The 23901-nt window shown below is 41.5% G+C and overlaps 1 protein-coding gene across 1 annotated transcript; it reads right to left on the bottom strand.

Annotated features, from left to right (window-relative positions):
- Positions 1-978: 978 nt before the first annotated feature.
- LOC128737316 (PI-PLC X domain-containing protein 3) lies at positions 979-14954 on the bottom strand. Its single transcript, XM_053831932.1, has 3 exons — positions 14651-14954; positions 14182-14577; positions 979-1994 (listed from the first exon to the last, which is right to left on the bottom strand). Exons 1-3 carry the CDS (start codon positions 14751-14753, stop codon positions 1000-1002), a joined length of 1494 nt encoding a protein of 497 aa, XP_053687907.1. The 5' UTR covers positions 14754-14954; the 3' UTR covers positions 979-999.
- Between the last annotated feature and the right edge of the window lie 8947 nt (positions 14955-23901).

Here is a 23901-nt window from a genome sequence, read left to right on the forward strand (position 1 = left end):
ACCCGCCCGTCCCGTCCGCCCACCAAGACCAGGGTAACAAATGGCCCATTCAGCAAACTCTTCCGCCAGGCAGAGAGCGTGTTAGTTCTCGACGCGAGTGGACCATACACGATAAACTTAAATTACGCAAACCACACCGTTCCCTAAGAAATCAAATATTTAAAAACTTTAGCCGAAAACGACCCCTAATGCGAGCATCGCTTAGGAAACAATTGTGTTCCGTCGAAGAGTGTTAACAAAACTGGGTCAATCGCCTCGTGCCTCCAGTGCGTACCGAAAGAACAGAACAGTGTTGAAAAATTTTGTGTACTTTTTTCACCCAACTAACACCCCCAGTTCGCGCAAACAACATCCTTGCCATGCCACACCACATTCGGGGGAAAACAAATGTTCCGCAAGAGTGCAGACAAAGATTCTCATCCCCTCACTCACCCACATTTCATTGACTCACCACCAGTCGACACAGTAGCAGTGCCGACTCTTGCAGACATGTTACACCCACAGACACGGTACGGAGCGAACATCTACGTAATGCAATCTTCATGCTATCTAAACTAATATATGAAGGAGTTGCTCATAAATCATCCCCGTTCCCCGTAAAACAACATCTGGGTAAAGAAGGATTAAATTGTAGAAGCAATTTCTTTGCATCATCATCATCACCGTACCGTACCGGTTGAAGGTATGATTTACCCCTCATTTCTCATGTTTGCTACAACTGCCACTGAACTTGTCGGCAAAGGGTTATCCAAGTCAGTGCCCGTTATGAATGCTCATCTTGCAGCACCGAATGTGCACTAGAATGCAGTGGAAATACACGGCAGAATCGAGTGCCAGTTACAGTTGAATGACCAAACAAGTCCGTGGTGTCTTCCTCTGCCTACCCCTAGCCGGGTAGGGGTACAAAGTCTGTTTGTTACTCGGAATACACATTGCAATGAAATAACTATTTCCTTCTCTAATTAAGCTAGACTATATTTGATCTAACAGGTGCTCTTACTATAAGTTAGGAACTCGCTTTAGATTCCAGTAGATGGCAGCATCAACTATGCTGGTCCCGCGAACGAAATCCACCGCCACAATATTGGCCGTCGGACCAAGTTCCTCAAAGTACCATTTAGTCACGAACCGGTTGACCGAATCTGCCATCTTCCGTAGTCCGCCGTATCGGTCCGTAATCACACCCCACGGATCCGGTGTCAGCTCGGCCATATCGGTTACTGGTCGGCCCGAATAGCTGAACACCGGTCGCTTGTGTATTCGGAAGAGGTAACTCTTCAGGGCCTCCATACTCCGGACGTCGCCCCATTTCTGTTCGGTCGATGGCCACACCAAGTGCGGATAAGTTCCCAGTCCGTACACATGATCATAGCACACGATGACGGTTTTATTCCGAGCCCAAATTTGCTCCAGCGATATACCCCACCCGTGGATCGACTCAGCCATCACTTCGGCTAGGGAATCGTTCAACAAATGTACCAACTTGTCGTGAATCGTGTAGTCCTTCCCAAATCCAACCGGAAATTCCTGCACATCCAGCACGATAATCTCCTTCGTTTCCATTGCGTAATCCCGAACCTGTCGCAAAATGTGCTTCAACGGATGGAGCCGTGAAATTCCATGATTCGCCCAAAATTGATTCGAGGGATCCGATTGGTAGTAACCCACCCGTAGATCGATGTACCGAACTCCCAACAGCAACTGCTGTCGAATATCATCATCCTGAGTTAGCGTGTACTTCGTAACGATATTATCCTGACTGTGATGGCTGAAGTTCTTCTTGTACGACGCCGAATCGTGCGTTCCCGGCAGGAACAGTTCCCGCAATCGAAACCGTCCAAGATGCGACCGCAGGTCGTTCATCCACGTCGGGTACAGCTTCATACAGTGCTCCGAACGGATGGTACCGTTCTCGTTGATAAAGTACGCGTAATAGCCGTAGCAGGTGGTGGTGATGTCGACCCGCTCCATCAGCTCTCGATTGAAAATTATATCTGTAAGAAATGCAAATTAGCAAAGGAAGTGAATCAGTCGCTGAGAAAAACAAACCGGCTTCGGCGGGGGCTTTTAATTGGATGAGTCACCCGACCGGGTCCCGTGCTGCCCGTGAATGAATAATTAATTGTTGGAAATATTATAAACAAATCTAGGTACGGTGCCCGGCTCTGCCAGGTATGATTGAAAACGCACCAAACAGTCACAGTCCCAGTCACAGTGCAGTGATGTGATGAACCGAACAAACTGCACAAATTGTTCGACATAATTAAGGGAAACCGTGCATTGCATTGCATGCTAATTAAAAACTTTTCATCTGCCAACCCACCAAGCCAACCCAACCGCCACAGTTTTCAAACAATCAAACAAATTGAAAATTTCTCCAACCATCGTGATGGAGGACGGGTGGGGTTCAGTAAAGGACACTGTCGGGGTTATGTAAAAAAATGAAATTGCCAATCAGTTCAATCATACCGAGAAGGTCCGGTTGTAATTATTATTCAGCGAAAATAAAATTATCGGTATTCGCAGAGATATGCGGGAACGGAAATTGGGTAGAAATTAATAATTACGCGCAAGGCAATAAAAAGCACAGGGAATGGAACGTGCACTTTTGGCACCCGTGGTGCCGCGCCAGAGGTGTGCTAGGAAAAAGCTATGAATTCGAAATTCTCAACCATGGAAATATTGCCCACGGGCAAGGTTTGTCATTTGCTTCATTAAGCATAAAAGGTTTTGGGAAAATTTCATCACCCGCAACTGTGGCATGTCGAGGAAACAGAATAAAATTTGTTAAATCAATTTTAACCGGTTGTTCTGTGAGACTATAATTAGTAATAAATACTGCTTTGGCTGAAATAAATAATGGTTGAATAATTTTATGAAAAGACTGCAGGTTTGCTTGCAACGCCAAGATATTGGTGATCTATCAATTTAAGGTTTGTCAACCTGATCTTTTTTTATGTAAATCGACCATACACTAAATTTTTTACTTTTGTTTCGAGAACTAAATAATTTTTCATAAGAAAGATAAAAAGAACGGTTCAAAAAAAATCCCAATCCCAATCCCAATCCCAATCCCAATCCCAATCCCAATCCCAATCCCAATCCCAATCCCAATCCCAATCCCAATCCCAATCCCAATCCCAATCCCAATCCCAATCCCAATCCCAATCCCAATCCCAATCCCAATCCCAATCCCAATCCCAATCCCAATCCCAATCCCAATCCCAATCCCAATCCCAATCCCAATCCCAATCCCAATCCCAATCCCAATCCCAATCCCAATCCCAATCCCAATCCCAATCCCAATCCCAATCCCAATCCCAATCCCAATCCCAATCCCAATCCCAATCCCAATCCCAATCCCAATCCCAATCCCAATCCCAATCCCAATCCCAATCCCAATCCCAATCCCAATCCCAATCCCAATCCCAATCCCAATCCCAATCCCAATCCCAATCCCAATCCCAATCCCAATCCCAATCCCAATCCCAATCCCAATCCCAATCCCAATCCCAATCCCAATCCCAATCCCAATCCCAATCCCAATCCCAATCCCAATCCCAATCCCAATCCCAATCCCAATCCCAATCCCAATCCCAATCCCAATCCCAATCCCAATCCCAATCCCAATCCCAATACCAATCCCAATCCCAATCCCAATCCCAATCCCAAATCCCAAATCCCAATCCCAATCCCAATCCTAATTCCATGCCCTTACCTGTTACGACATTCACATACACCTGACAGAATCTTTCCATCCCAACTGGTTAGGAATCATTTATTCTGATATCTAACATTAAGTTGATATCCTAAAAGCAATCAAATTTGAAAAAGTGTAAAACTATCGCTCCCGCTCCGTCGATTTTATCATTTGAACATTGAACTTCACCCAGGTTCAAGTGATGTCGCGAAAGAAAAGTGCGCAATCATCCCTCTCCTTCGACCGGGAACTTATTCGAAGCTTGAAGGTCTTGTATGAAAACGTGATACACGGAATATTCGAGCAAGTGACGTGATGCAGAAATTTTCCGGGTAGAGAACTGCACTCAGGGACCGAAATGGTTATATATTTTCTATGCCATGTCAGACTCTCAACCAATTCCATCGCTCTGTAATGTATCTGTATCGATGTGCTATTTCTGTAAATAGTGCCTATTTCTTGTAAACCTCGAGACTAGCCCGAATCTATACCTATAAAAATGAATTTCTGTCTGTCTGTCTGTCGAATGTTCCTTATAGAATCGAAAACTACTGAACCAATCCGCGTGAAAAATTTTGCATGTAGAGGTTTTTGGGGTCAGAGCAAGTTCTTATGATGGTTAGAGACCCCTTCCCCCTCTAAAAGGGGGGGGGGGGCTCCCATACAAATGAAACGCAACTTTCTGCATAACTCGAGAACTTATCAAGCAAATGGAACAAAATTTGGCATGCGGGTGTTTTTGGAGACAAGAATTTTTTCTATGGTGAATTAAGACCCCTCTCCTCTTTAGAAAGAGAATTATGATTCCTCCCCCCTTTAAGAGGAGGGGCTTCCATACAAATGCAATACTGATTTCCTCATAACTCGAGAACTAATCAAGCAAATGGAACCAAATTTGACATGTGGGTGGTTTTGGAGGCAGGAATTTTTTTTATGATGGTTTTGAGACACCTCACCCCTAAGGTAGGGGGATAAGGACTCTCATACAAATAAAACAGAAATCGTGCGCAACAGCAAAAGAGAATACAAAAAAAGTGTCTCAAGAATGGTGACAAATTTTCTACCATATTGAAGGCCCTTCAATGAAGGGTGTACGACACGTAGAACAAACGATGTTTTCGTCGCACTAGCATTTCTTTTCGGTGGTGGTGTGAAAATGGCAAATGTTTTCAAATTTTTGTGACCAATCATTACATTTAACGACCCTGACTGCATTCAAAGACAAATATTTAAAAATCAATCAATTTAGTTTGTTTCTCAATCTCAATGCTAAGATGCATATTTACTGACCTACCTACGAAATTGTAAAACGAAATCACTCAACTAGAAAGAACCCCGGAAAAGATCAATTGGTAAGTGTGTTACTAATACTTCTCTAACGACACCACTCTTGAAAAATTACACATTTTTTACGTAATAGCAAATGATCGCATTTTTGCTATTTGGCCTCACTGTGCATAGTGGAAGAAGTTGGGTTCTAATCCGCCTACAATCTGTTCCCATTACAATCTGCTTCCACCCGGGGCTTGTTTAGGTTGGTAAAAGGTGACGAACTACGAACCTAGCGAGTGTCGCTTCAATGTTCTTCCCCTTATCTAATTTTACAACTGTTTTTTTCTTCATGTCTTCTCCCAGTCTAAGGATAACAGCCCAAGTAACAATTTCAATTTTAAGGTGCACTTGAAGAGGTTTCCAGCATTTGCAGCTTAAAACCGATCTCAAAACTTGTAATTCTACAAAACTGCGATAAAACAGCCATAAACCCCTTATAAAGCGAGAGAGGCCCACACTAAAGGTTCTCAAGAAAATTTCCAAAGATCGTTTTAAACTTGTAATTTTTATTGATATCTATTTATAATGACTTCCAAGAATTGCTTGAAACCAAAAGAAAACCGCCACAAGTGTTGATGATTTTATGGTCGTCTATTCAAATAACACTTGCAAGACATCATACACTTTTCACAACCTTAAATGTTTTAAATTGACCAAGAGCTATAAGCTATAAGCATTCACAGCTATTGCTATTTCGAAACGGGTATGAATGAAAATTGAAAATAAAAATGGTGATAAAAGCAGTTGCTTTGTTGCCCATAAATGAGAAATTTTTCATGCCACGCTCGGTTTGTCGATGTTTTGTGACATGAAAGTTAGAAAATTGTAACGCGCCAGCTATTTTTGCTAGATCAATAATCTATTATTAAAAAATCTATCTATTAAAATTAAATTAATAAAAAAAAATCAATGATTTCATGAAGAAGTTGATAGCTACCAAATTTTTAACTAATTGTGGTAAAAAGCCTTTTATATGTCTAAACATTTATTTAAAAAGATAAGATCACTAACGGTATTGCATAATACCGCCATCCGGGGTGAGATTGTGCCACGGGGGTGAGATTGGGCCAAAAACGAAAAATGTTTATTTGTGAAAATTTTTATATCTATAGAAACTGGTGACCTAAATTCAAAATGATGATGAAAATAACATATTTATTCATAACTTAGAATGGAACACAGACTATTTAGCCTAAACAGGGTTTCAAAGTTCGCGATCAAAAATACTCGGAAATAACGCTTGTAAAAAATGTCCCCCATAAACCAACCCAAACAAGAAATCGCATCAACTTGCTATTTTTAAGGTATATAAACTAATCATTTACATTGTATTGAAAGGTTATTATGCGTTGGATAAGTTTTGATTACGAAAATAATATTTTTCGAAAATTTGTACTTTTCGAGCTTCACGGGGGTGAGATTGTGCCAAACCATAATGATCGATCCAATTTGTGGATTTCACATACACAACAAAAATACGCCATAAACAACAAATATACACCAGTACACTCACATTCTTTACTATTGAGCACAATATTTTGACAGATTAGATTGCATCATCCATTTTGGAGCATAGCTCTGCTAAATAAATTAAACTAATTTTTACTTTTTCTCTGGAAATTTCAGATGCTCAGATAAACACTCTAATGTAAGACGAATATATTACACCGTGTATAAACTGCCAGTTTTAAGGAGGGGGAGGGGGGTGGGATGGGCTACATGTTCTGCGGCAGCGGGCTCTCGAACGAAGTAATGGTTACTTTTGTTAAATGATCAAATAGGTATGCCCCCTTAGGATACACCCCTTCATATATCTCCCCCTTGTTAACCGTAGAAGCGCTACTGGCTATATAAAGGCTGTCCATTGACTACGAACTCATTTGTAGTTATTTCAGACCGCCTCGGGTTATTTTCGTTCATACTTGTTGTATGATGCGTTGTTTTTGGTCGACCCCCTGCCCCTGATAGTCCACTCAGTTCATGGACGGCCCCATATGAAATACTTTATACTGATATTTATGTGTATTGTTTATAAACATGCTAACGTTCACTGTTTAGGTTTTTAGCGTAACTTCAAGTTTTTGGCACAATGTCACCCCCTAGAAGGGGTGAGATTGTGCCAAAGTTCATGCACTTCCAGTAAAATTAGGTTTCATTATAACTAAACCATCTCTACGGTAGTTGTTAATTGAACAATTTAGTATATATTGACAGGTTTGAAATCAACATAGTTCCTAAATTGTGTGTATACTGAGCTAAAGAACAAAAACATATGCTTTTTTGGCACAATCTCGCCCCAGACGACGGTACCATATTTATAAGCGCCCGTGTTTTCGGACTGCACGCCAGTTCCATGCGTTTAATTTACATTCGTTACAATTGTTTTTAAAAAATATGCTGCAACTGCTTCAACGCCTTCAAACATCCATACAAAGACACCTGACTTATGAACTCTATATTCAGTTTAAAAAATACGAAAAACTCTAGAGGAAACTCGCACCGGCATTCTTCCCCAGCTCAGTTAGTCCAGAGTTCTTTATCGTTTTGTGACTACGCTGATTATTCATATGAAAGAGTTTTCAAAATATTACACAGATTTTCGCTTAATTTGCGTTTAAAAGATCTGTATTCTTCAATTTTCTCCAGGTTCAGACGCCCATTTTGACAGATTAGTTGTTTACGTTAGAATATTCTTATTCAAGAGTATGATTTCTCTTTCAAGAATATACGATTTTAAGAGAGTTTTATGGCAGTATTGTTAAGATAAACGAATCTTGCAGAAGAATGCCATAATTTTTTGTCAAAACTATTGTTAAGTTTTAAGGAGCGTCGTTTTTAAGCAAACATGAAGTATCCTTTAAAACCGGTTATAAGGTGAATTACACTTATTGATAATTTAGTTTTATGGGTGATTCTTCAAGTCTCCTTCAGTCATACTTCAGAAATGTTAGTCAAATAAGATAAAATTCACTTGAGGAGAAACATTATAAAACCTTTAGGAGAAACATTATAAACCTTATTATAAAACATTATAAAACCTTAACCTTGTGATTTTTTTTTTTTATATCAGAGCTCTAATCATTGTTGTGTTATTAATGTGCAATTTGAAGTGATTTTTATACTATCTGTGAATCATTTTTAAACTCTTTTATAATCTGTTTGTTACCCGTGTAATTTTTGTGTTATATATATTACATGATTGAATCATTTTTACGTTGTTTTGTGACGGTTTTGTATTAAGTTGTGCTTTTATGTTTTTATTTTTCCTATTATTTTAATTTTTTTTTTGCAATTTTGTTATCCCATTCATGCAAAATTCTCTACCGCATTCTGTTTCTCAGACTGAGGCCGTTCCAGAAAACCATTGTTGGCGAAGGCCAGTGCAGTTTTAAAGAGGGACGCTCCAAGACGCGCCAGATGTTCACCTTGCGACAGATTCTCGTTAAATTCCGGGAATTCGATTTGCAGGCTATCACCATTTGTTTAGAGTTCAAGGCGGCATACGATTCAGTTAAATGAAATGAGCTTTGGCAGATTATACCTGAACATGGTTTTCCAACAAAATTGACTAGGCTGATATGTGCTATCCTTGATGGTTCAAAATCAAGCGTCAGGATAGCGGGTGAGACATCGGACTCGCTGGTGACGTTAGATGGTTTGAAGCAAGGTGACGGACTATCGAACTTGCTGTTCAACATGGCGGTGGAAGGTGCTATTCGAAGCGCAGGCGCTCCTAGGATTCGCGAACGACATCGATATCATCGGTGTTAATCGTAGAGCTGTGGAAGAAGGTACACGCATCTGAAGAAGGAAGCTGCGAGGATAGGTCTTTCCTGCAGTATGGAAGAAGTCTTTCGTTTTCTGTGCATATAAAAAAGGAAACAAAAGTGATGTTCCAAATTACCGAGGAATCACCTCACTTTGCGCTGGACCTAAAGTATTTGAAATACTCATATCTGATGTGTTACAGCATAATGTTACTTGTTACATCTCATCTGATCAGTACTGGTTCTATCCTGGCCGTTTAATTAACACAATTTATCTCGAATTCACCTCATTTTGTATCCGGAATATTGAAAACGGAACTCAATTGAATACTGTTTACACTGATATTAAAGCCACGTTCGATCGTATCAATCATCGTCTGCTTTTAGCAAAGTTAAGACGCCTGGGAGCGTCTGACTCATTCGTAACGGATGGCAACTAAAATTTTGGAATTTTTTCGCGGCCCTTATACTCAACAACAAACGAGCTCAGAGAGAAATGAGAGTATGTATGTGTTAGCTCTCTCTCTTTCCTCTTTTTGTTAACATTTTTTGTTTTGTTTAAGCTTGTCCAGTTTCGCTAAAAATGGCGTCGAAACAAGAAGCATTTCGGGAGCGCGTTGTACACTTCTACGAACTGCAACAGAAATCTCGGCAAAAAGTATACGGTACAACATTTAAAAAGCTAATATGTTGCGGCTTCGACTGTTTACCATATCCTAAGATGCCCAACAACTATTCGCAAGCAAAGTAGTGGAAGACCAGCCAAAATTATGGACGCAGAAGGACATCGTTCTCTTTCTCGTTTCTTCAACAACAAGCCCCCTGGTTTGGCTATCAATTAAGATGCACCAGACGAATGTTGGAAGAAAATTTTGATCCCGTTCTACAAAAACATCATGCAGATGGACAATACGTGTTTTGGCCGGATAAAGCATCATCGCATTACGTCAAAAAACACAATCGTTCCTGAATACTCATTCGATCCCATTTTTCCCCAAAAACTACGACCGGAAAAATCTATCTCAGTGTGCCCAATCGAAGATTTCTTCGGGATTTAGAGTTCCTTGGTGTACAAAAATAACTGGAGAGCCATGAATTACAAGCAGTTGATTGGTAGAATCAAGAGATGCATTCGCAAAGTTGACATGAAGGCCGTACAACGCTCCTGTTTCGACGTCAAACGAAAGCTTCGCCGAACAGCCGATTACGGACCGTTTTCAAATGCACACTTTTTTTTTTCAACATAGGATAATGTATCTTTAATTTCGGTAAATCAGATCTTCTTCCTGTATCTTTATCTATTTTTAACAGCTTGAGAAAAAAATTCCAAAATTTTAGTTGCCACCCGTTACGCTGGCTAACATGGTTTCTCTCCAGTCGCTTTCTATCAGTAAAGCTCAAGGAGTCTTCAAGTCTCAGGAGGTCCAGATTAAGTCAGGTGTACCGCAAGGTAGTACTTTGGGACCGCTGTTATTACCACTTTTCTTCAATGACGTCTGTTTAGGGCTTCCACTTGGATGTTGAACTCTGTATGCTGACAATCAGAAAATATTTTTCGTTCGAAGGAGGCCGCTGCGAGCGGCTTCAAGAGTTAGTTGATTTGTTTTTCGGATGACGTACGTGCAACCGTCTGACTATTAAGAAAGCAAAGTGTATGGTAATTACGTTTACTAGGACAAAATCACCTTTAAACTACTGATCTACTGGACTGGTAGCACTATCAATACCCAGCTAATTTGCCGGCAAACAGTCTTGAAGAACCTTGGAATGTTGTTGGACATCGAACTGACTTTCCACCAGGCTTCATTCTCGGTTTTCTGCTCAGTAAATGCTCATTTGACTGCAGTGCCTCAACGAAACAGAATTCGAAAAAGTAATGTAAAGGGCAATTGTAGAGCTAATTATTATCTACATTATTATTGAAGAAAGTATAGTTTTATCTTTTGTATTTACGGTGCTATGCGATTGATACCCCGTTGGTAGCCAAATGAGCGCTCTTTTAGCTACCAACAGGGTAGCAGCCCCATAGCGCTGTAAATACAAAAAATATAACTATACTTTCTTCAACAATAATGTAGATAATAATTAACTCTACAATTGCCATTTACACTACTTTTTCGAATTCTCTTTCGTTGAGGCGCTGCAGTCAAATGAACATCTACTGAGCAAAAAACTTAAAATAAAGCCTGCTTTCCACTGCCATTTCCAACCAAACAAAAATTTGGGGTTCATCGTGAGAATGGGAAAGGATTTGGGTCTACCCCCGAAACAGCTGCACTAATTTGGAATCCTTATACTATCATCATGGTCTACAAGGATTGACAAGTTCATCAGATTGCGATTCCGAACTAACCGAACAGATTGCGAACTAACCCGTTTGAGCTCCCCCTTGCGAAAGTCATTATATTTAATCAGCATTATTTGGTGAATGAGCAAATGGTTAAAACCAAATTAAACTGAAAATCATTATTGGCAAACAGCTAGCTTGATTAGAAAACACACCCGGTAGTGATTTTAATCACGAGACCGGCCGCCGGTGTGATGTCGGCAACGCACTGCTTGTTTCTATCGCGCTGATCGAGTAAATAATAGTCTATCTTCTCGGCGGTAGGAACAAAAGGCAGTCACACAAAATTAATATCGTCCCTTAGGAGTGTGTAGGGCGTATACAGGAATAATAGAATTGGAAAAATAAAACTACTACTAAATCAACAAGGTATTAGACTACCTAATATAACGGGCGGCAGTAGTTTAGTGAGTCAAGCATTCGAAATACCACTCGAAAGAGCGTGGGTGCAAGCCCCTACTGCCATTGCACAACCCAATATATTTTTGGTCTATCTATATCCAATTTGTCATTATTAGAAACCGAGACATTTTCTACTTGGCCTGCTCTCCAAACTAGACGTTCTTTGGCAACAGGAAAACAGTACAAAGAAGTTGACGAAAGTGAGGTGTGATCCCGAACCAATTCCGGGTTGAGGTCCACATTAGAAAAAGGTTTGGTTCGTCTTGCATTATGCGAATTTCCAGATCGATAGCTGGTTGACAAAAGGGGGAGAGCTGACAAGACGAGGAGGGACATCTAAATGAGAAAAGCTTTTTGTTTCTTGCATTAATGTCCATTACAGTAAAAGATATACAAGTTCCTAGCCACCTCGAAAAAATTGCATAAAATCACTTTTCTGTTGAATTTCTAACATTTTGGTGCCGTTTTTGTACCGTTTATATGCCATATTAATTTCATTATTGTGGCATTTTTATGTAACTTTTGTGCTTTTTTTGATATTTTTGTTCTACAGTAATGTTCCGATTTTCTCAGCCCCATGTTGAATTTTGAGCTGACAAAATGGGAAACTGACAAAACCGGGAAATCGGGTGCGCATTAGCTTTGAGCGGGAAAACTTGGTTTTAGGTTGATGGAACCTTTGGAAGACTTTCTTAAAATTAAAAGTTCTATCGTCCAGCGCGCAATTCAAATTATGATTAATCCCCCTAAAAGTGCAATAAGAAATTTATTTTTCTTCAGTTTCAATATAACACATTGATGTGTTCTGCAAAGTTTTACAGCATATTATTACAAGAAAGTTTGCTGAAGACAGCAACCTTCTATCTCTTCACCGAAGATAGAAAAATCCTATTTCTCATAAATGAAAAATCGTCGAAATCAGTTTTTCTATTTTAGCTGTTTTTGTAGTTGTTGTATGATTTTTTGCTGTTTCACAAAGTTGTACAAATAGTAAAAATACACAACATTGCTGAACATAGCGTACCTCTATCTTTGCTTGTTTAGGAACTATAGAACTTTTACTATAAAAATACCCTAATTTTGACCCCGGAGTACTCGCAAGAAGGCATCATTTTATTCAAAAACTCTCCCCAGAGAATCAGAACAGTTTCAAGCAGGCTGAAAAGTTTTATAAATTATGTTTAAAAGCACAAAACAAAACCAAATTTATAGGCTGACAAAATCGGGATAACATGCTGATAAAATCGGGGGAACACAAAATCTTGTTTCTTGTTTCTTGTTGGTTCTGGTTCTGGTTCTGGTTCTGGTTCTGGTTCTGGTTCTGGTTCTGGTTCTGGTTCTGGTTCTGGTTCTGGTTCTGGTTCTGGTTCTGGTTCTGGTTCTGGTTCTGGTTCTGGTTCTGGTTCTGGTTCTGGTTCTGGTTCTGGTTCTGGTTCTGGTTCTGGTTCTGGTTCTGGTTCTGGTTCTGGTTCTGGTTCTGGTTCTGGTTCTGGTTCTGGTTCTGGTTCTGGTTCTGGTTCTGGTTCTGGTTCTGGTTCTGGTTCTGGTTCTGGTTCTGGTTCTGGTTCTGGTTCTGGTTCTGGTTCTGGTTCTGGTTCTGGTTCTGGTTCTGGTTCTGGTTCTGGTTCTGGTTCTGGTTCTGGTTCTGGTTCTGGTTCTGGTTCTGGTTCTGGTTCTGGTTCTGGTTCTGGTTCTGGTTCTGGTTCTGGTTCTGGTTCTGGTTCTGGTTCTGGTTCTGGTTCTGGTTCTGGTTCTGGTTCTGGTTCTGGTTCTGGTTCTGGTTCTGGTTCTGGTTCTGGTTCTGGTTCTGGTTTTTACAGGACAGGTAATAAAGGCTTACCCATGGAATCCCCTTTGGTTTGTCTATAGAAATTGATCCAGAATGAAGAATGGATGCGGAGCAATTTCAATGAAGTTTCGATAAAAAATAACATTATCCAAATGTAAATGTACTGAAGATGGTGCACAAGAAATTCAAAAATTTGGGTGTTTGTCATGACGAAACGGCATATTGTTACCAACAACGGTAGTTACTGATCCTCTTTGGTTTATTGATAGAAGCTACCCTTTGTTTCGCTATTTGAAATGTACACAACCACAATTTATAAAGAAAGTGCTAACTGCTGCAAAAGCGTATTGTAGAAAAACTGGTTTTTCGGTAAACTTGAATGAGACATCAACTGGTAATATTGATAGTTTTCACTTTCTCAATTGACGTCTCAGTGTAGTAAATTAATGCATTTGAGTTTAATTTGCCATTCCAAACTTGACTGGTTTGTAAATGTTGGTTTCCGGACCAATAACGTTAGATTGGGCTGCTCGGAATTAAACGTAAAAGTCTTACTAATTGCATGTCCGCCCTACTCACGGTCATTATTCAGCCAATAATTGACATATAGGCGTCTTGTACGATAACAGAATGGAGAAATTGTTTTGGACCGTTGTGACTCTTGCTTTAATACTACTGGTTAAACGTCCAAAGCATATAGACCTGCATGAATTGGACCAGAAAGGTTAACTTTTGTGCAAATGCAAAAAAAAAAACCTTATACGGCAAGTAAAATGATCAGCTGACATCTCACATAATCTCAAACCCAGTTCCACTTATTTTTCCATTCTGACCCCTGTCTTACCCGTCATCGTCCATCCGTTCTCGAACATCGGCTTAATAGCGAACAGCACCTCCTTCTTCCGTTGGCCGTACTCGTCGCGAACGTCATACTCCCAATCAATTTCCACCATCTGCGTGGTGGCAATCAATGGTTCTTCCGTTGTTGACGACTCCTGCCAGGTTCTCCAACCGCGAGGGTCCCCGATGTCGACGAAGAATGGCCTGCCACTGCCCATCACTTCGTCACTTCGTCTGTCGTAGACCAATTTCTGCTGAAAGCCGCTGATGGGGACATCTTCCGTCAACACAATGAATCCGTCCGGGTCGACAAAGTTTCGCCAAGTCAGCTCCAGCGTTTGATGGCGCGCGTTGACCGTGAGATAGAGGTCGGAGATGGTGGGCTCGTACACACGTTCACCTAGGTGCGAGCAATCACTCATAAATTGAATCCACTTACTGTCCAATAGCTGCTCTCCGACGAGAAAACTCACCAATGATCCGCTGTGCTTGGCCCAATTGAATAATCACCAGCAAGAGCAGCATTCCTGAAGCAGTAGCAGCTAATCGCAGTCGTTCACTTTTTTTCGCATTCATGGTTTTATCACAAGTTTGCGCGGGCGTTCAGCCAGCCGCCAACATAAAAGAAACACACAAAAAATATCGGCTTTATCTCAACCTCCTCACGCATGCAGCGGAAGTGAATTTATCTGTCTAACTATACGTATGAAACACCTATCAATTTCACACCCGCCCGTTCGGTCGGTCGGTCGCTGAAACGCATCAACGACCAGCAGCAGTCTCGCGCACAAACATGCCGCCAACAAGCGACGATCCGCTCCCAGCTAACAGTGTCACCCAACTGATTAGTGCGCTCTCAGCTGGTTGAATCTACAGCTACAGCTGCCTTCAAGCCCGTGCCATGCCTGGTGGGACACTCGACTGCAAATTTTCTCCGTTCGTTAAGTACAACTAAGTGACGCGATCGCGGCGCGGTGCGGCGTGCGGCAATGCGGAATCCAAACTGCCGCCGGGCCGATGACGATGTGACCTATGCGTGCACGGTAGGGTGGTTCAACGTAGTTGATTTTTATGGGCGGCTGTGTGTGTGTGTGTGTGTTACTATGCGGGAAACTATAGCTTCTTTGTTGGACTATGTTTGTCGATTGGCTTTGTGGTTTGAGTTGATAACATTCGTTCGCTCGCGGTTTGGATATAGAAGTTGAGTCAACTTTGTTTCAAGTTTCTAGTTGATATTATTTTTCCTACATTTTGGTTTTTAGTCCTGTGATACTATAGAAAGCATTTGTCATGCCATCATTCCCCCTTACGGTTATTCATAACCGAACTTTTGAGCAAACCTTGACGAAAACAGACAGCAAAGATTAAACCAATTTACTATGTGTTGTAGTATAAACATTTGATATGTATAATTTCTATTTTCTCTACCAGACTGATTAGTCCTTCATATTTTTTTATTTACTCACAATTTTCACCTTTAGACTCCTTTTCTACTATAGATTACTATAGATACTTTTATTGCTCAAATTCTTCCCTATAGACTCGTTAGCTTTTATAGAATCTACGAGTCTACGAGTTTAATAGAATTTACGAAAATCTTTTCGTGTTAGACTCTTTTCTTTTTTAGAAACTTTCGCCTTGAAACTTTTTTCTCAATTATACCTTTCATTTTCATTTTCTAGTTTTTTCTCTTTCAGGCCCTTTCCTACTACCGACTCTTTTCTAATGCAGTCTTTACTGATCTAGACTTTCCCCTTGGAGTTCCTTTCTACTACAGACTTTTCTGTCTTATGTTCTTTTTTCTAGATTTTTTTTACTTGGAGTGATTTCCTCTTTAGACTTTTTTTGCTCTTGACTTTTCTATTTAGATGTCTTTTCTGCTTTGGGAACTTTAAATAGACTTTTTTTTCAATACTCAATTAAACTTTTACTTATTAGCATATTAGATTTTTTCTCCCAAAGAAAAATTTCTCAATTAAATTCTGTTCATTTTCAGATTCTTTCCTTTCAAATTTTATTTCTACCGTTTATTTTCCTGATTAAGCCTCAATTCTTTTCTACTTGAGACACTTTACGTCTTCCGATTTATTTTTCTTTTAGACTCTTTTCACGTTCAACATCATTTCTCCATTAGATTTTGTTTTCTGCATAAAACTCTTTACATTCTTAGAGGCCCATTTCCTTGAGGATCTATTCTCATGCTTTTTTTTCTTTAAATGCCTTTCCGTTTCCGATTCCTTTCAACTTCAAACTTTACGTAATACGTTTTCCTTTAGACTGAAGAGTCTTACTCTATTCTTGTTACTTCTGCTTGTCTCGTCTGTCTATCTGTCTGCCTATCTCTCCCGTCTATCTGTCTGTCCCGTCTGTCTGTATGTCTTGTCTGTCTGCTTGTCCCGTCTGACCCTTCGGGCTTTATATCTCATCTATCTGTCCCGTCTATCTGTCTGTTCCATCTGTCTGTCTGTCTGTCCCGTCTATCTATCTGTCCCGTCTGCCTATCTGTCCCGTCTTTCTGTCTGGCCCGTCTGTCTGCTTCGTCTGTGTGCCCCGTCTGTCTGTCTGTCCCGTGGGTCTACCTATCTGTCCCGTGTATCTGTCTGTACCGTCTGTCTATCTGTCCCGTCTGTTTATCTGTCCCGTATGTCTATCTATATGTCCTGTCTGTCTGTCTGTCCCGTCTGTCTATCTGTCACATCTGTCTGTCCCGTCTATTTGTCTGTCCCGTCTGTCTATCTGTCCCGTCTGTCTGTATGTCTCGTCTGTCTGTCTGGCTATCTGTCCCATCTACTTGTGCGTTCCGTCTGTCTGTCTTCCTATCTGTTCCTTCTATCTGTCTGTCCCATCTGTCTGCTTGTCTCGTCTGTCTGCTTGTCCCGTCTGTCTGTCTGGCTATCTGTCTGTCCCATCTGTCTGTCTGTCTCATCTGTCTGTCTGTCTGCCTATCAGTCTCGTCTATCTTTCTATTCCGTATGTCTGCTTGTCCCGTCTATCTTTCTGTTCCGTTTGTCCGCTTGTCCCGTCTATCTGTTTGTCCCGTCTGTCTGCCTGTCCCGTCTGTCTGTCTGTCCCGTCTGTCTGTCTGTCTGTCCCGTCTGTCGGTTTGTCCCGTCTATCTGTACGTCCCGTCTGTCTGTACATCCCGTCTGTCTGTACATCCCGTCTGTCTGTATGTCCCGTCTCTCTGTATGTCCCATCTGTTTGTATGTCCCGTCTGTCTGTCTGGCTATCTGTCCCGTCTATCTTTCTGTCTCGTCTGTCTGCTTGTCTCGTCTGTCTGTCTGCCTGTCCCGTCTGTCTGTCTGTCCCGTCTGTCTGTCTGTCCCGTCTGTCGGTTTGTCCCGTCTGTCTGTATGTCCCGTCTGTCTGTTTGTCCCGTCTATTTGTCTGTCACGTCTGTCTATCTGTCCCATCTGTCTGTCTGTCCCGCCTGTCTGCTTGTCCTGTCTGTCTGTATGACCCGTCTGTCTATCTGCCTATCTCTTCCATCTATCTGTCAGTCCCGTCTGTGTGTCTGTCCTGTCAGTCTGTCTGTCTCGTCTGTCTGTCTGGCTATCTGTCTGTCCCATCTGTCTGTCTGTCTGCCTATCAGTCCCGTCTATCTTTCTATTCCGTATGTCTGCTTGTCCCGTCTATCTTTCTGTTCCGTATGTCTGCTTGTCCCGTCTGTCTAACCCGTCTGTCTGTCGTTCCCGTCTGTGTGGCTGTGCGGTCTGTCTGTATGTATGTCCCATCTGTCCCGTCTGTCTGTATTTATTGTCTGTCTGCTTGTCCCATCTGTCCCGTCGGTCTGTATGTCCCATCTTTGTGTCTGCCTATCTGTCCCCTCTATCTGCCTGTTCCGTCTGTCTGCTTGTCCCGGCTATCTGTATATCCCGTCTGTCTATATGTCCCGTCTTTCTGTATGTCCCATCTATCTGTCTGGTTATCTGTCCCGTCTATCTGTCTGTCCCGTCTGTCTGCTTGTCTCGCCTGTCGGTTTGTCCCGTCTAGCTGTACGTCCCGTCTGTCTGTACATCCCGTCTGTCTGTATGTCCCGTCTCTCTGTATGTCCCATCTGTCTGTATGTCCCGTCTGTCTGTCTGGCTATCCGTCCCGTCTATCTTTCTGTCTCGTCTGTCTGTCTGTCCCGTCTGTCGGTTTGTCCCGTCTGTCTGTATGTCCCGTCTGTCTGCTTGTCCCGTCTATTTGTCTGTCACGTCTGTCTATCTGTCCCATCTGTCTGTCTGTCCCGTCTGTCTGCTTGTCCCGTCTGTCTGTCTGCCTGTCCCGTCTGTCTGTCTGTCCCGTCTGTCTGTCTGTCCCGTCTGTCTGTCTGTCCCGTCTGTCGGTTTGTCCCGTCTGTCTGTATGTCCCGTCTGTCTGTTTGTCCCGTCTATTTGTCTGTCACGTCTGTCTGTATGTCCGGTCTGTCTGTTTGTCTCGTCTGTCTGTCCCGTCTGTCTGACCCGTCTGTCTGACCCGTCTATCTGTCTGTCTGTCAGATCAAATTTTCCCAGCATTGCTCCAACAGGGAAAAGACCTTCTTACTCCTCTGTTGACTGAATGATTCAGAGCCAGCGTTACTTTGAGTTACATTCCAAAAGCTTGGAGAAAGGTTAGAGTTGTTTTCATTCCAAAAGCGGGAAAAAGAGCTAAAACAACTCCTAAAGCCTTCAGACCTATCAGTCTATCCTCTGTTCTATTAAAGATAATGGAAAAAATTGTAGACGACTTTATTAAGTCAACAAGCTTATCGATGTTTCCCTTGAGCAAATATCAATTTGCTTACCAATCAGGCAAATTTACAATAACAGCGCTACAATCGCTAGTTAGTAAAATTGACAAATCGTTTCAAGCCAAAGAAATAACTTTGGTTGCGTTTCTCGATATTGAAGGAGCATTCGATAATGTATCTTATAGCTCAATGCGTCCCGCAATAGAAGTGAGGGGCTGTCCTCAAGGAGGAGTACTGTCGCCCTTATTATGGTCATTAGTAGTAGACGAACTCCTTTAAAGGCTAGCAGAACAAGGATATGAGGTGATTGGTTACGCAGACGTTGTAGCCGTCATCGCAGCCGTCAAGTTTGATGCCACAATATCTAATCGGTTACAAACTGCGATAAACATAACTTTGAGATGGTATAGAACAGAGGGCTTAAATGTAAACCCGTCTAAAACTGTCATAGTGCCTTTTACTAAAAGGATCAAGCTAAATTTAACACCACCTAGATGGAGTTCCAATTCAGTTTGAAGAAGAAGTAAAATACCTTGGTGTCACTTTGGATAAAAAACTAAGTTGGAACTCCCATCTAGGCAAGGTTATCTCTAACGGTACAAATGCCCTATGGGTTTGCAGTAAAGCCGTGGGGAAAACATGGGAACTACGACCAAAAACTGTCCTTGGATTTACTCGGCAATAGTTCGTCCGAAAATTACATACACCTCACTTGTATGGTGGCCCAAACTTAATGATGTAACCGCTCAAGTAAAGCTAGGTAAACTACAGAGGCTTGCTTGTATTTCAATAACTGGAGCAATGAAATGTACACCATCAATTGCTTTGGATGCCCTTCTTAGCCTGTTAGCTCTGCATCAGTTTGTGAAGCGACAGGCCGCGAAAAGTGCCCTGCAATTCAAACGGTATAATAAGATTTTAGACGGTGATCTGACAGGACATTTAAGGATCGTTAAGGATTTCAGGCTTAACTCAGATATTCCTACAATTGAAGCTTGGATGACAACGAAGACAAACTATGACGTTCCCTCCAAAGTGGTTAAATCAAGCCGTTATGTTTGGGAGTCTGGTGGGCCAAGCTTGCGTCCAGTTTCAATTGTGTTCTATACTGATGGGCCGAAGATGGGTGAAAATGCTGGAGCTGGGGTTTTTGGCCCTAGAGTCAGAAAAGCTATACCAATGGGTCAAATCTGTATGTCTGTCTGTCTGTCTGTCTGTCTTTGTGTCTCTTTCGTTTGTCTATCTATCTGTCTGTTTGTCAGGCTTTCATCTCCATCTTTACTTTAGTCTCTGTTTTCTTAAACACCTTATTGTCATTGATTTGTCTTATTATTTGACTCGTTTCCCCGTTTCGATTCTGCGCCGTCTTAAATTTGTCATTTTCTTTTTTAGTTTTTACACATTAATTAACTCTTTTTGACTGTTTTCTCCTCTGATTGTTTTTTTTTTCTCCTCCTTTCTTTCGTTTATTCACTGAAGCTGGCAGTTTTTTATGTTGCACAATTAGTACTGTTTGGTTCTTTTTCACGTTTGACTTCTTTTCTAACTTTCCAGTCTTTTATATATATATATATATATATATATATATATATATATATATATATATATATATATATATATATATATATATATCAGGTTTTTAAATTGTTTCTACGGTTTAGTCCGTATATTTTATTTTGTTAACGAGATGTATATAGTTATAGTAAAAAATCCAAAAACCTTTATTCAAAGAGAAAACGAACGCAAACAGGCATTATCAAGTTGACTAAAAGCAATTTAATTTCACACTTTCCAGCTTCTGTGCTGCTAACGTAGGAACACCACAAGTGCTGTGTACAGAACTAATCTAATTAATCTCTAGCACGAACGTCCACAAATCGCTATCGTGCATTGATTAATAGCCAACAATGCAACGGGGATAGTGATGACAGAGTTTTCTGACAGAATTGCAATCTCTCTATGCTGCTTGACGCACTCGCGGTAAAAACCGTAAATTGTGTACACCGCAAACTCCGCAAACTATAACCTTTAGCAGCAGCAGCACCGGTGACATTCAACTCACTTTGCATCGACCGTGTGCTTTTGAAAAGCTTCTGAATTATGCATCATCTGTTCACCTCCTCGGTGAAAACGTACAGATGGTTGGGCGGGCGTCCCCAAACGATCCTTTGCCCTAGCTGAAAGATTGAAGCTTGAATTTTACGACCGCTTGCCGACTGGTTAAGTGATTCAGTTTTAAGAAATGTCTCACGGTAGACGGGAAATGTCTCACGGTAGGAAACAGCATTGATGACAGATTAACATCTAACTCCGCCAAGGATGCTTTAGGGAAAAAGTCCTTGCCTTGTTTTTTCTCATCCTAAAATTGTCCTAAAATTGAATAGTCCTACTGTGAACGCACCCTACTCTCGTCAGAGCAGTGCACGGTAGGCTGAAATCAGAGTCACTATAAAAGCGCGGAACCACATGTGTTAAATTATTGTAACGCTCCATAGAAATGTGAGTGGAAGACCTGAAGAAACAATTTCTCATCACGAAACGAATGTGCATCCATAGTAGTGATATATTGGTAACAGCTAGTGATGATTTTCCCCCTAGGATGCGGAGAACAGAGGCTACACCCAAAATAGAAACAGGTCGAAAAACAGGTAATCTGCGAAATCCCTATTCTTGCCCATTTTCATTCATTCATTAGTTTTACTTTCCAAAGCGCGATTTAAGTACTGCAATTTTACAATTCTGCTATTCTACGATGTTCAGTCAGACAGGCAATTTGATATGTCCCCGACAAACTGTTTTTCATTACGGTGGGTGGTCGCAGGATGAAAACTGCACATTCGCTCAGCGCCATCATTCTGGCCTGATAGCAACGGAGTTTTTCTCTTTTGCCATGAAAATGTGAAATGTTCAGCAGCCAAATTGGGCAGCTTGGAACAGAACATAAGCACCCAACTAGGAGTAGTTATTCTACACACTTTAACGAATCTACCTAATTATGAGTGAAAAAATACTAATTTTTGAACTTTGTTTGTTGATAACTCAGATTTTGATTTGCCTTTTATGACGATTATGATTTAGCTTTTATTCTTTGTACTTGTATGTAAACATTTCGCGTGTACTACCGGATTATCTGTCCCTGCTTGCCGGAATACAACAGTTCGTGTGCGAAGCATTCCATCTGGCCATATGCTGCTATTGGGATAACCACTGTAATCTGCATATTTATTTTTAGCCAAAAAAAACACTTGCCGAAAATGACATATGCGACTTATGGCTATGCAGTAAAATTTACATACGAAAAATTTATTTATACTGCTCCTCAAGGGTCCAATTTAGGAACGCCAATTACGAACTTATAACTTTAGAAGTTAATATTCCGAGAAAGCTCATAATACCAAATCACGCAAACCGTGCGTATCTCAGTGGCGGTAATTGGACGGAGATAACAATGTTATCTCCAAGCCCCAGCGAATATAATGTCCCAAACCAGGGGTGCGGGATGATTTAGGGCTCATCTGCTCAAGATGCAATCTAGCAGATTAAACCCGCAAAGCAGCGGCGTATGTTTCGCAAATAGCCCGCAACGCTAGCGCACTGACTGGTTTGACACATGAAAGCGGGCATGCGGCTCGGCTCGGCTCGATAGTGAACTGTGGCTAAACTTCACAGCGGAGCTGGACTGGCATAATTTGATCCGATGCAAACGACGACGGCGGGCGACGCACCAGCAGTCCGGTCCGGTGAGCATAAATTACATTAAAGAGCACTTATCGCATTCGGGCCTGGCGATGCGGCTACACAGCAAGTTTAATTTTCTCCTCCGTCATCGTCAGCGTCATCATCATCGTCATCATCATCATCATGGTCATGGTCCCCATCCCCACACGAATGCCAGCCAGCCAGCCAGCGGTTTGCCACCGTTACCACGATATCCCTGTCGGTTGCCCGCCGGTTGTGTATGTATGCTGCCACCGCGCTAAACAATCTAACTAAGTTTCAAGCTTGTCAACATACTTTGCCAGTCAGAGTGTATTTAAGTGAACTTGCACCATGCTTTGGACGTAGGTACTTTCTACTTCAAAGTTAGACTATTAAAAATTTCTTTTGTTGACAGTCTGCAATTGAAAAATAATAAAAATTTACTACGATGCCAGCAAGACTCGTTCAAATCACATTTTTATCTGCTATGTAATAAAATAAATTAAAGGAAAATATGTGCTGTCACAACACATGTGGTTCCGCGCTTTTATAGTGACTCTGATTTCAGCCTACCGTGCACTGCTCTGACGAGAGTAGGGTGCGTTCACAGTAGGACTATTCAATTTTAGGACAATTTTAGGATGAGAAAAAACAAGGCAAGGACTTTTTCCCTAAAGCATCCTTGGCGGAGCTAGATGTTAACCTGTCATCAATGCTGTTTCCTACCGTGAGACATTTCCCGTCTACCGTGAGACATTTCTTAAAACTGAATCACTTAACCAGTCGGCAAGCGGTCGTAAAATTCAAGCTTCAATCTTTCAGCTAGGGCAAAGGATCGTTTGGGGACGCCCGCCCAACCATCTGTACGTTTTCACCGAGGAGGTGAACAGATGATGCATAATTCAGAAGCTTTTCAAAAGCACACGGAACGTTTCAATAATACTAAAAAAAACTACAGATTTTTACTTTACATTTTCTCTCATTTCTGTACCCCTCTTTCCTTAAACCCTCTGCATTTTTCTCCTTATTATCTGCTTTCTCTGCTCTTGGATTCTCTGATTCTTCAACTGTCTCTGACGGAATGTCCTTCTCTCTGACTCTCTGGTTCTCCGATTGTTTGACTCTCCGATTCTCTGACTCTCTGACCCTCTGACTCTCCAATTCTCTGACACTCTCCGACTCTCTTACGCTTACTCTAACAACTCTCTAACTCTCCGACTCTCTGAACTCTCCATATTTTCTGGACTCTCGGACTTCCTGCACTCTCAGGACTGTTTGATGCCCTAGACTCTAGACACTCTGGACTCT

The sequence above is a fragment of the Sabethes cyaneus genome, chromosome 2 (genome assembly GCF_943734655.1).
Source record: "Sabethes cyaneus chromosome 2, idSabCyanKW18_F2, whole genome shotgun sequence".
Classification (NCBI taxonomy): domain Eukaryota; kingdom Metazoa; phylum Arthropoda; class Insecta; order Diptera; family Culicidae; genus Sabethes; species Sabethes cyaneus.

Coding starts and splice junctions, on each gene's coding strand:
- LOC128737316 (XM_053831932.1), bottom strand. CDS start 14,753: ATGAATGCGAAAAAAAGTGAACGACTGCGATTAGCTGCTACTGCTTCA. Junction 14,578..14,650: donor CCAAGCACAGCGGATCATTG/GTGAGTTTTCTC, acceptor GCTCGCACCTAG/GTGAACGTGTGTACGAGCCC. Junction 1,995..14,181: donor GAACGGATGGACGATGACGG/GTAAGACAGGGG, acceptor CATTTCTTACAG/ATATAATTTTCAATCGAGAG.